General features: G+C 37.7%; 1 protein-coding gene across 1 annotated transcript; it reads right to left on the bottom strand.

Annotated features, from left to right (window-relative positions):
- Window positions 1-219: 219 nt before the first annotated feature.
- On the bottom strand, window positions 220-1249 carry LOC121402056 (olfactory receptor 11L1-like). Its single transcript, XM_041587787.1, has one exon. It carries the CDS (start codon window positions 1162-1164, stop codon window positions 220-222), a length of 945 nt encoding a protein of 314 aa, XP_041443721.1. The 5' UTR covers window positions 1165-1249.
- Window positions 1250-12998: the final 11749 nt, after the last annotated feature.

Raw genomic sequence — 12998 nt, 5'->3', positions numbered from 1 at the left:
AGAGAAAAAAAACCGAAAACCTCATAAAGTCTGAATTGATTTAAAATAGGTTTTCGTTTTTTTTCTCTAGGAATTGGCCAAAAAAACTCAGATTTTTTAATAAACCTCATGATATTTGTAGTTTTAGCAGTTGTGAGTTTAGTTGTGGTTTCAAAAACCTGAAAAACCTCTAAAATCAAACCTTTGGTAAATAGGCCCCCCATGTGTCAATATATGAGTTCAACCCTCCCGTAATAGGTGAGCATGAGGTTTCCACATTTTAAAGGCATCTTTGATATGTTTGCTTCTCAAGCCATAGATGATTGGGTTAACAAATGGAATAAGCACAGTGTACAACAGAGACAGAATTTTGCTTATGGTCTGGGATTCTTTTTTGGGGGGAACCACATAAATGGCACTTAGTGTCCCATAAAAAATGGAGACGACAGCCAAGTGGGAGCTACAGGTGGAGAAGGCTTTTTGTCTCCCGATATTGGACGTTATGTTTCTGATTGCATTGGCAATACAGATATAAGATCCAGTGATGAGTATAAATGGCATAAAAATGATAGGGACTGATAGTAGGAATGCTACAATTTGCAGCAAGAAGGTGTCTGAGCAAGAAAGTTCTACAAGAGGAAAGAAATCACAGAAGAAATGATTAATGGTATTTCGGTCACAGAACTGTAGTGTCCTTACTAAATTCATTGGAATTAATTCAATGACAAAGACAAGAGCCCATGACAGGAACATTAATTTGGTACAAAATTTGTGGGACATTATAGAAGAGTAATGCAGTGGGTTGCAGATGGCCACATATCTGTCATAGGACATTACTGTAAGAAGCAAACACTCAAAAGCTTCTGTCACAGTAAAAAAATAAAATTGGGTCAGACAACCACCAAAGGACAATGTGGCTCCATCATGAATTACAGTTTGGAGTAAGATGGGTACAATATTTGTGGACTCCAGTAGATCAGCCTGGGACAACTGCTGGAGAAAGAAGTACATGGGGGACTGGAGGTTTCGGCTGGATGCCACCAACACCATGATGAGGATATTCTCCCAAAGTGTCATAATGTAAATCAGGAGGAACAGAAAGAACAAGGGAACCTTGAAGTTGTGTAGATTCTGAAATCCCAAGAGAACAATCTCATTGACCAACGTCTGGTTCTTTGTGTACATTTTCTAAAAAGAAAAAGGCTTGAGGTATTATTTACACCACATTGTCACTTGACCAGTGAAGCATGCAATTTTGCACTTTGCACATATCCAGCCCCTCACATGGCAAATATATAGCAGGTTGACTCAAAGAAAACAAGTGTAGCATTACTGCCACAACAAATAAATCAGTTCTACTTACTAATACAGATGTTGGGAATTTAAGCAGCAAGTAGCTTCATCTACTAATCGCTAGCAGAATAGTATTCTCATGTGGTGAAATTGTCAACTAACATGTTGTTACACTCGTTTGGTTTTTTGTTGGGTTCATATTACACTAAAGCATTTGCCCAACTGCAAAAGTTTGGTGTGGACAACTCTCCCTTGATGACTGCACTTTACAAGTCAAATACATGGCAATAGTCAAGCAGAGACTGCTATATGTTAGGTTTTATCCTTAAGGTATTGAATAAAAAACAATATACATACCAACCAGTTAGAAACAACAGATTATTATTCCAATACTTTCTCACTTTTTCAAAAGAGTGGTATCCACTATTCTCTATAACTTGTCATTAATTGCCTGCTGGACTATAGTGAGCTAAGTGTTTCCACCATCCTGCAGATGTAAGTAGGGAGTGAGGGGGATGCAAGTGGGATGATACAAACAGAAGCAGTAAGGATGGATTCTCCAAGATAGAGAATTGGGACACGCCAACATAGACATCAATAGGTGAAATAGGTGAAATGGTCCTGTTAAAACTGTTAGACTGATGCAAATAGAGGGATGGGAGGAGAAGGATAAATTAGAACCACTGATACCGTGTATTTGGAGGACATTTAAATGGAGAGAATGGTCAACTGTATCAAATTGATGGAGATCAGGGAGTATGAGTTTGGAATAGTGTCCTTGGTCCTAATCGGCATGGATATCATTGATGGCCGATGGTCTTTCAGTGTAGTGCCCTGTGCAAACATTTTATTGTAAGAGGTAAAGAAGAATGATGGTTTGCATTGCCATAAGTTCTGCAAGATGTTGGATACAATTATAGAAACTTGGAGGCTAAGATTGAAATTAGCCCTTACCAATGGAAGTAGGTGTGATAAAGGCATGTTTAAAGGTGGATGGAAATTTTATAGTTAAATGGGATGAGCTGAATGTGTGAATTAATGTAGGAACAAATATGCATGAGTGATCTTTTAGGAAGTGTGATAGGATGTATCATCTGGGGAAGAAAAGAGAGGTTGTGGCACCTCAGAAAGAAAGTAGTCAAAGTATGCCTGGGGCCATTTGGTTCATGGGCAGAAGAGGAAGAATCAGAGGTTATGAATTTATGTACCAGATCAACTTTGGACTTGGTTTGCAAATTGCTACATTCTGGGGTGTAAGCAGTAAACCAAACAGAGAAAAAGGGTGGCATGGTCTAGATACGAAGTAGAAAAAGGTAGGAATTGGTTGGCATGAAAGAGAGCCATTGGAACAAAATGTAAATGTTCAGCTTAGGGTGGTAGAACATTGGTTAAACTAGACTCCCCTTACCAGCTGAACCCTTGCTAAGTGGGGGAGGATGGGAATGGTGTTGTGCCACTACACCTCTCTGCTGTAGTAAATTGGATACCAGATCTCCATAACCATAAAACAAAAGGTTTATTGCTAAACACAGCAGGGATCTTTAGAGGTAGAACTATAAAGGCAGATACAGTGGAGTCACTTGTCAGGTTTAAGATACACCTTATGGTTACCAGCTAATGGTCTGGATTCCCTCCAGTGGAAATGTTCAGGGATTCTAAACTAAGCATGAAACCCTTCTGCATTGTGGTCCTTTCACTTTAGGAAAGTTATGCCTAAGGGAGAGCTTCCTCCAGAAATCTGCCAGCCGGAACCTTGCAACTAGACTTTGGCAAAAAGGGTAACGAATAGAAACTTTCCTATTTGATGAATTACCGGATTTTTGCTTCTTCATCTGGCAAAACTGCGCTAATATAGCCTGAGGTTTTTCATTTGCAAATTGTCTTACTCACCTTTTGGTAAAGAGGCAATGTTGCTTCAAACTGTCTTTTTAGCGAAAATGTAAAAAAAAAACAATAGCTAATTCTTAAGTAAATGTGCCCTCTGGAGTATAGAGTGCAGTTTTGGGGACATATTTACTTGCATGCAAATTTTCACTTTGGAAGGCTCCGCCATACTTGTCAGATGCTATTTTGTGGTGAATACGCAAATTTATCAAAATGCAAAACTTCCGTCTCGGCACTTGTACGCTGACTTACTTGCGCCAGTGAAAATTCATCAGTGCGAATGTTTCTTAGTGAATTTTCCCTAACATCTTCCAAGCGAAACCTCAACATACTTCCGCTTACGTCAATTTAAATATGGCAGGTATATACAGGGCGTAAAGTATATATGGCTTTATTAGTGATGTTGTTGAAATTGCTGGAAGTGGCCACTAGACATAAGCGTGAAGTGTCCTAGACATGAGTCCACCCTAAAACAAATGTGGCATGAGCTTCCAATGGTTAAAAAATGTATTTAAAAGTTACTTGTAAACATAATCCCACATTAAATATATTTTTTTTTTTTTTAAAAAAAAGCCAGTGTTTTGTCTTTTTTAGTGACTTTTTTGGAGTATGGATACGATGTCACTGATATAATAATGTTGAGGATGTAGCTTTATCTTATCTATTCACTGTCCGGAACATGGAGAAATAGACTTATAATGGGCGTAATGGGCAATGTATAGAAAAGTTCTCACTTTGTTCAATTTTTTTGATTAATGATAGTTTACCTTGGTGAAAATTCACCCGGCGCAATGGCGTGAAACTTCTCTTGCACTGAGCTTTTTCACTAGCGAATTGTCTTCTTCGACATTTAGTAACTTGTCAATGTCCCTGGGAATTGACAAGCCAAATTTTCAATAAAAAAATTATTCGCTCTTTAGTAAATTTAAATTTCATTTGGAGGGGTTGAACTTGATGGACTTTGGTCTTTTTTCAACCCGATCTAACTATGTACTTACCTTCTACATGTCACCTTCCACACAACAAAACAAAAGAAGTTCTTCAAAAAAATGTATAACAATAATAATGTTTCCAAATAAAATGTCAGTTAACCAGAATGAGGGAGAATGAAATAACCAGCAGGAACATAATGAAGGGCGTGGAGTTTTCACTCAGGTGAACAAATGTTACTCCGCAAATTTTAAAGAGTGTTCCCTTTTCTCCAGAGTTTCCTTTGCCACCTTAGACCTGGTGAACTGATAAAATGAAGCTACATCCTCCTTAAACTTATGTCAGTGACATCATATCCTGTATGCCGAAAAGTCATAAAAGTTCTAAAAAAAAATGCTGCCGTTTTTTCATATTTAAAGTGGGATTGTCTTTAGAAGTTCTAACCATTAAAGATTTTTGTGTTCATTTTTTTAAACCAATTTGAGGGGCGTGCCACATTTGTTTTAAGGTGGGCTCATGTCTAGGCATAAGAGGATCTCTTTTGTCTTTATTTTGCTTCCTTGGACATGTGTAATAATAAGTGGCCACTTCAAGCATTTGCACCAATATCTCTAATAAAGACGTATATATATGACCTCTATGTACCCGCCCTATTCAAATTGACCTAAGCGTAAGTGTACTAACAAAGTTTTGCTCAGCAGAATTGAACGCTAGTGAAAAGATCGATATGATATGCTTGCACTGACCAATTAAACTAACAAATATCAAAATAATGGATAGCACACCCGATTTCAAAAAGCAATACATTTATTACAAAAAAGAAAATTATACAAAAATGATGTACAAAAAATTAAATAATAAAGTGGCTCACTTTTTTGGGCTCACTTTATTATTTAATTTTTTGCACATCATTTTTGTATAATTTTCTTTTTTGTAATAAATTTATTGCTTTTTGAAATCGGGTGTGCTATCCATTATTTTGATATTTGCAATTCATATGGAGACCCTTGGAGTAGTATACTTACCTGATTCAGATTCTCCCTCCAACAGATATTAACTTGTCTCTTTCTTGTTACAAATGGTATCCCAAACCCAGAACAAACCCCAAGGTCCCGGCCTCAGCTCACGCCTCATGCCTATAACAATCACCTTTTACTTCAGGAGGAGTCCTCTGCTACTCGGATGCCACCAGGTCTCATAGTGAGAGGACCAGGGAGAAAGTGCTGGGCAGGCAAAGGAACCAAGCGTTTTACAGAAAGAATGGGAAACAACGAAGATTGCTCGAGGTACAGGCTGAGTCAATACCAGTCAGGCAGTACCAGAAGTATCAGAAGTATCAGAAGACAAGACCGTAGTGAAGGTCAAACCCCGGGTCAATAACACCAATATCGCAGTACTATAACAAGATCTGAGAGAGAAGGACAGGTCGCAAACTAGGAATGATCAGGGACAGGCAATTTCAGAAATGGAGAAGACAACTACAAATCGCACCCAGGATCTATGAAAATAGACATACGTTGGGCAGTGGGCCTCCCCACTGACCCCCTAGACCACGAGGTATTCTTACACTTGTCCACAACACAGCAGCAATGTTCTTCAGAAAAAAATATAAACAATTTTGATAATGTTTCCAAAAAATAACATTTACCGTTTAACAGACGAGTGAGAACATAACTGGCACATAATGATGGGAGAATGTAAGGGTGAAACCACAAATCCTGTGGAACCATAGGAAGATGTCCATGAGCTTCTCGCAATGTGTAACCTGTGTTGCATTTCTCCCACAATGTTCCTAACACAATCCCCACCATTTCTTTCCAATTAAATCTTTTTTTATTATACTTATTTGCACCTACCTGAATGGCACCAGATACAAATTGGGCAGGTTACAGATGAAAAGATCCCCTTTTATTAACCAGTGTCAGTAAGATCCACACTGGGGAAACCTACTGAGAAGTCTCCAGAAAATTCTGCTGTTTAGATAATTACTAATCCTTAGGGGACATGGCAACTATGAGCTAATTTATGATAATGGATTGTGAATTTTGGAAGCTTCCAGTGGTATTCATCTGCCGTTTATTCTTTCCATTTAGGAAATATTTAAGCAGACATGACATTGGACTACTAAGTAATCGGCTCAGTAAAACAATTTAGACTAAAGAGAACTCTACAGCGCTCTACTCATTTCTATAGGATTTCCAGAAATCCACTATTTCGAGGATACCCTCAAGTAGGGTATCCAAAACGACAATTAAGTGTAAACAATTCAGAAACTCAAATGTAAAAATCTGACCTCTAAAAGCTGATGAGTTCATGTAGAAGTCAATGGGAGTTGTTCTTGGTGATATTTTAACATTTTTTTAACATTTTCTTATTGGCGTTTTTTTGTATTTTTTTTTAATTGTTAGGCTCATTGAAAATGACGAGTGATTTCACAGTATTTGAGTTTTTGTTTTCACGTTTTTAGTGAATCAATAAGTACACATCCAATTTTTAGAATTTTGGCAAATTTGAATTTTGATACTTACTTTCTGATTCTACTCACCTCCTTACAGAAGGCAGTTAGATTTGTTGTTAGATTTGTCTGGCAATATATATTGCCCATAAAACCTTGTTGGGACAAACTCATGTTTTAGTTTCAGTTTTCAACAGGAACCACAAAAACATTCTGGCCCCAACACAGTTGTGTTTTATACCAGGACCATCTGGTCCATGCACTGCATGACACAGTGACACAAGTATGTTTGTAAAAAGTCTTTTTGACCCATAAACCATACCATGGTGCATTTATCAGGCAAGAGAACGTAGAGGTCAAGGACATGATTTTCTAGTAATTTTACTAGAATTTTATTGGCCATTCTAAGACATAAGTTTATAGAAGTTAGCACCAACAACTGGCAGGACTTACCTAGAATATCCAACAGATTCAATTTCTGCAGTTTTTGGCTTTATTTTTCATCCAGGTTTCACAGATTCAATGGGGCTGATGGTTTCACAAAAGTCCAAAGGCATAAATCGGAGGAATGTTGGTCTCTAAGCCTCCCTTCCATATGGTTGTTTTGCTTAGGATGAATAAACTGTCACGTTCGGCACCCTAAATCCAGAACCAGTGCTAGGCTCCCTGGTCTCGGCTCTTGCGTCTGCCTTTAACAGCCGCCTTTCACCTCAGAAGGAGTCCTCGACTAATTGGATCCCGACCGGTCTTACTAAGAGAGGAGCAAAGCTACAGGTTCTGGACGAGCCAAGGGGCACGATCATCTCACCAAGGATACTGGATGGAAGAACACAACTTGGAAGGCAGGCCAGACAACACAGCGTGGAACAGGCAGGCCGGGCCCGCACAAGCAGAGTTAGAATAGTCAGACAGGCCGGAATCAGGATTGGAGAATGTAGAGTAATCAGACAGGCAAGGGTCAGCTAGGAGAGTTCAGAATAGTCAGGCAAGGCAAGGATCAATAACCAGAAGATCAATAGGATTCACTTAGAAATAGCACCAGGAACAACCTAAATTGAACCTAACAATGGGCAATGAATTTTCATTCAAAGCCCCTTTAAATACTTTGAATTCCGCGCCAGTGCGCGTTGACGTCAAGCATATAAACTGGAGTATTATATGCTTTAAGACATTATTATGATTATTATTATTATTACTACCACATTATAGACCAGATTCTGGGTAATCAAACAAGTTGTGAATATAAACTGAAATTGAGATAACATTTTTGGGGTGATTTATCAAGGTCTGAATTCAAACATTTTTTGCACAAAAACGAACAAATTCGAATTATAATTTCAAAAACTCAAATGTTTGATATGTATAAACATATAGGGGCAAATTCACTAAAAATCGTAGTTTCGCCAGGCGCAACTTCGCCGCGCTTCGTCGCACTTCGCCACACTTCGTCAGGCGTAGTTTCGCCAGCGCTTCGCATATTCACTAAAATCCGAAGTTGCGCACAGGGGTAGCGTAAGGTTGCGAAGTTGCGCTAGCGTTGATTCGCTATGTAAAGCGAAGTTACGCTAGCAAAGGCTAATTTGCATAGGGCGCCAAATTCAAATTTCAATGGAGGAATACGTATCAGCACTACAAATGCCTAGAAAACCTTCAATTCAGCAAATAAAATTTTTATTTTGCCCTACACATGTGCCCACTGTCTAGGTAAGTTGCCATGAGTCAGGAAATGTAGGGGGGAGGAAGGGGAGCCCCAAAAATTTTTCGATCTTTTTCAGCCTATCAGCCATCATGTAGAAAACACGCCAGCATTTTTTGGGACTTAGAAAAAAAGTCCCAAAATCCTTATCTACTCTAGTCTAGCGTAAAAGGTAGCGTTCAGTACACTGCGCAAGTTAGTGAATTTGCGTAGTTTCGTCGCTAGCGAAAATTCGCCTGGCGTAAGGTTGCGACGTAACACTAGCGAAACTACGCCAGCGTTCGTTAGTGAATTTGCGCAGTAGCGAAAATTAACGCTAGCGTTCGGCGCTTCGCGGCTTAGTGAATTTGCCCCACACAGTATAAAATGAATTTGGCATCTAAAACCTTATGAGTTCATGTAGGAGTCAATGGGAGTTGAAGCCATTTTTTAGTTTGAGATTTCTGAGTTTTTATAAACTTCAATATTTGGATTTTCTAATAAATAAGCAAACATTTGAGGTTTTTTTTTAAATTGTGAGTTTATTCAAAGTAGAAAAAACTCTAAAACCTCACAAATTAAATTTTTGATAAATAAGCTTACTAATATCTGTCTGAAATGTTTTAATCGATGAACACTGCCAAAGCAAATGGAAAGAATTAGGTAAAATTGAACCATATTTTGGCCAACCTGGTCCTTGGAAATTCTAATACTAATCATGTGGGATAATGCATAAAAAAAAACTTCCAGCCGTATTCTTCTGCCATTTCTTCTTTTCCTTTGGGAAATATTTTATTTTATTTCTATTTCTCCGTGATAGGAATTTGAAATTTCACAATATCCGAAGGAATAGAAAAGAACCCCTACTTGAACAATTAAACCTAAGGCAGTCACAAAGTAATTTTGACACACTTATTAATAGTCGGTTAAATAGTAAGCACTTAGATAAACACCACTAATCAGTGCATAAGGTTAAATGTAACACTTGTTAATAATTTATAAAGTGCTGTGCATTAAATTATAAAGTGCAGTGCAATGGGTTAATTATAAGAGGCTCAGAAACCCAAAAGATCTATAATACCACAATAATATTAAGCCAATTAATAGAGTGATACCTGGATTGATCACTAATTTCTAAATTAATTATGATGCTAAAGAAATTTTAATTGATTTCTATAAGTAATTTACTAAGATGAGAATATTAATTCATTGAGTATAAAGTGCTGCAGTGCTGTATAAGTTAATAATCCTTCCTAAATAATAAGGTTCAATTTTAAAAATTAACTAGACTGCCATTAAATAGGATAAAAACTAAAATCAATGCTCAAATTCATGGAAAAAGGAGGAAAATGAAATAAGAGGAGGTGGAGTTGTCCCAAAACTGCTACCTGATTTGTTCTATCCCTGGGACACCACAAAGATGGAGAAGGCAGAGTAACCGGGACTGTGGTCTCGTAGTTAGCTGAGCCCTAAGCTGATTTAAGAGGCTAATATATCCTATAAAACCACAATTCCACGGTCTCCTGGGAGTTTAGTATGCAGAGAAGGAGAAAGAGTTGAACCGAGCAAAGATTATTTCCACCACCCTCAACGAAAATTGTTTAACCCCAAGTTTTTAAATAGTTTAAAAAGATAACCAAAGATCAGGAAAAGAAACGCGGACGCGCGTTTCACTGTTAGCTTTGTCAAGGCGTAATGAAAATGTTCCTTAGGACGCGTGGTTTAAATTACTTCCGCGTCCTACGTCACGTTACTGAGTTCTCGCGAGATCTTACCCCGTGATCGTGCGCGCTCACACGCTCCCACTACACCTATCGCGAGGAGTACGTGTGCCTCCCTCCTATTGGTGCCGCCGTTGTCATGACACCCACGCCGCAACTCGGAGCCATATGACACGACGAGACACCCCTGTTAATCGCCCTAGCTAGCTCAAATTCTCTACATGCAAATCCTGCATTCATGATACCAAATCAGGGGCTTCCATATAGACAGGGATGTTGAGGAACATTTTTATTTATACAAACCACCATTCTATATGAACTAGTTTTTTAATTGAATTATTTATATATTTATATTCCATAGTTTATTTTTATAAAAACCATTAATTGCGCGTGTTGACTATATATATGAATGACTCCTAAAAACATATTTATTAATTATTAATTAAATGAAATTCAATATGATCATATATGTAGCTTATCATATGAGCTCATGAAATTTACTTTGTTTTTATAAAATTAATAAAAAGTATTAAAAAACATTCCTGTTTCGTTTGGGATTTATTAAATGAATGATGTAAATAAATTATTTTCATTTATCCCATTCGGGGACACCGTATTTAATTTAAAGATACAGTAACTTTCTCGTTTTAACAGGGCCTGTTCAAGGTTTCCTTTTCGAATTCCCAATTCCACCTTTTCCAAGGCCCAGAATTTCATTCTTGATGGATCCATATGGTGTACTTTTTTAAAATGTTGAGCTACAGTAGAGATAGTTTTTTCATTTTTATTGCCATTTCCTGCTGTTCTAATGGCACTACAGTGTTGCTGCATCCTTGTTTTTAACATCTGTGTGGTCATGCCTATGTACTGTTTCCTGCACGGACATTCAATGCAGTAGATTACACCTTGGGTCCTGCAATTTATGTAGTCATTAACCCTGTGGGTTTTACCAAAACGATCTACAAAGGTAGTAATTTTTTGTAACTTGTTGCACGTTACAATCCCCACGGGAAAACACCCATGATTTTTTTGACATTTGTTCCGTGAATTTTGAAAATGACTCCTTGTGAGCATGTCTCTTAAGTTGGGACTACGCTTATAACATATTGCTGCTCGCTCTTGCAATATGGATCCGAGGGTATTGTCTTCCAAGAGTATTGGCCAATGTTTATCCAAAATTGCCTGTATTTGGGAGCTATTAGTATTATAGGTAGTTATGAATCTTACAGTATTGTTAGGTTCTTGTACTTTATCCTTTATAACCAAAAGCTCACTTCTTTCTGCCACCAGTGCTCTATGATAAGCTTTCTTCACTAGCTTTCCAGAGTAGCCTCTCTGTCTAAGTCTAGTTTTTAGATCCTTAGCCTGTTCTTTAAAGTATTCGAGAGACGAGCAGTTACGTTTGAGTCTAAGGAATTCCCCAGTAGGGACAGATCTTTTTACTGAGTATGGGTGGAAGCTCGAGAAACTTAGCAGAGAATTGGTAGCTGTTGCTTTCCTAAAGTTTTTTGTCACCAACTTTCCATCATTAGTTACTTCTATATGGAGATCCAAGAAAGAGATCGATTTCTCGGAAAGTTCCATAGTTAACTTAATGTTCCGATCATTATCGTTTAGTTTGGTCACAAAATCTATAGCCTCCTCCTTAGTTCCTTCCCACACCACAAGTACGTCATCAATATAGCGAATCCACTTAAGGATTTTAGGCCAGTATGATGACATCACCTTCTTAAGCACGGTTTCTTCCCAGTGAATAATTAATTTAGAAATTAGTGATCAATCCAGGTATCACTCTATTAATTGGCTTAATATTATTGTGGTATTATAGATCTTTTGGGTTTCTGAGCCTCTTATAATTAACCCATTGCACTGCACTTTATAATTTAATGCACAGCACTTTATAAATTATTAACAAGTGTTACATTTAACTTTATGCACTGATTAGTGGTGTTTATCTAAGTGCTTACTATTTAACCGACTATTAATAAGTGTGTCAAAATTACTTTGTGACTGCCTTAGGTTTAATTGTTCAAGTAGGGGTTCTTTTCTATTCCTTCGGATATTGTGAAATTTCAAATTCCTATCACGGAGAAATAGAAATAAAATAAAATATTTCCTAAAGGAAAAGAACAAATGGCAGAAGAATACGGCTGGAAGTTTTTTTTTATGCAATATCCCACATGATTAGTATTAGAATTTCCAAGGACCAGGTTGGCCAAAATATGGTTCAATTTTACCTAATTCTTTCCATTTGCTTTGGCAGTGTTCATCGATTAAAACATTTCAGACAGATATTAGTAAGCTTATTTATCAAAAATTTAATTTGTGAGGTTTTAGAGTTTTTTCTACTTTGAATAAACTCACAATTTAAAAAAAAACCTCAAATGTTTGCTTATTTATTAGAAAATCCAAATATTGAAGTTTATAAAAACTCAGAAATCTCAAACTAAAAAATGGCTTCAACTCCCATTGACTCCTACATGAACTCATAAGGTTTTAGATGCCAAATTCATTTTATACTGTGTGGGGCAAATTCACTAAGCCGCGAAGCGCCGAACGCTAGCGTTAATTCGCTAGCGTTTTGGCATTTTCGCTACTGCGCAAATTCACTAACGAACGCTGTCGTAGTTTCGCTAGTGTTACTTCGCAACCTTACGCCAGGCGAATTTTCGCTAGCGACGAAACTACGCAAATTGACTAACTTGCGCAGTGTACTGAACGCTACCTTTTACGCTAGACTTCCTTCGCCACCTCAGACCTGGCGAAGCGCAATAGAGTAGATAAGGATTTTGGGACTTTTTTTCGAAGTCCCAAAAAACGCTGGCGTGTTTTCTACATGATGGCTGATAGGCTGAAAAAGATCGAAAATTTTTTGGGGCTCCCCTTCCTACCCCTACATTTCCTGACTCATGGCAACTTACCTAGACAGTGGGCACATGTGTAGGGCAAAATAAAATTTTTATTTGCTGAATTGAAGGTTTTCTAGGCATTTGTAGTGCTGATACGTATTCCTCCATTGAAATTTGAATTTGGCGCCCTATGCAAATTAGCCTTCGCTAGC

This window comes from Xenopus laevis, chromosome 3S, assembly GCF_017654675.1.
Source record: "Xenopus laevis strain J_2021 chromosome 3S, Xenopus_laevis_v10.1, whole genome shotgun sequence".
In the NCBI taxonomy this organism is placed as follows: Eukaryota; Metazoa; Chordata; class Amphibia; order Anura; family Pipidae; genus Xenopus; species Xenopus laevis.
The sequence above is the reverse complement of the archived record's forward strand: the minus strand, read 5'-3'. Positions and strand labels throughout refer to the sequence as shown.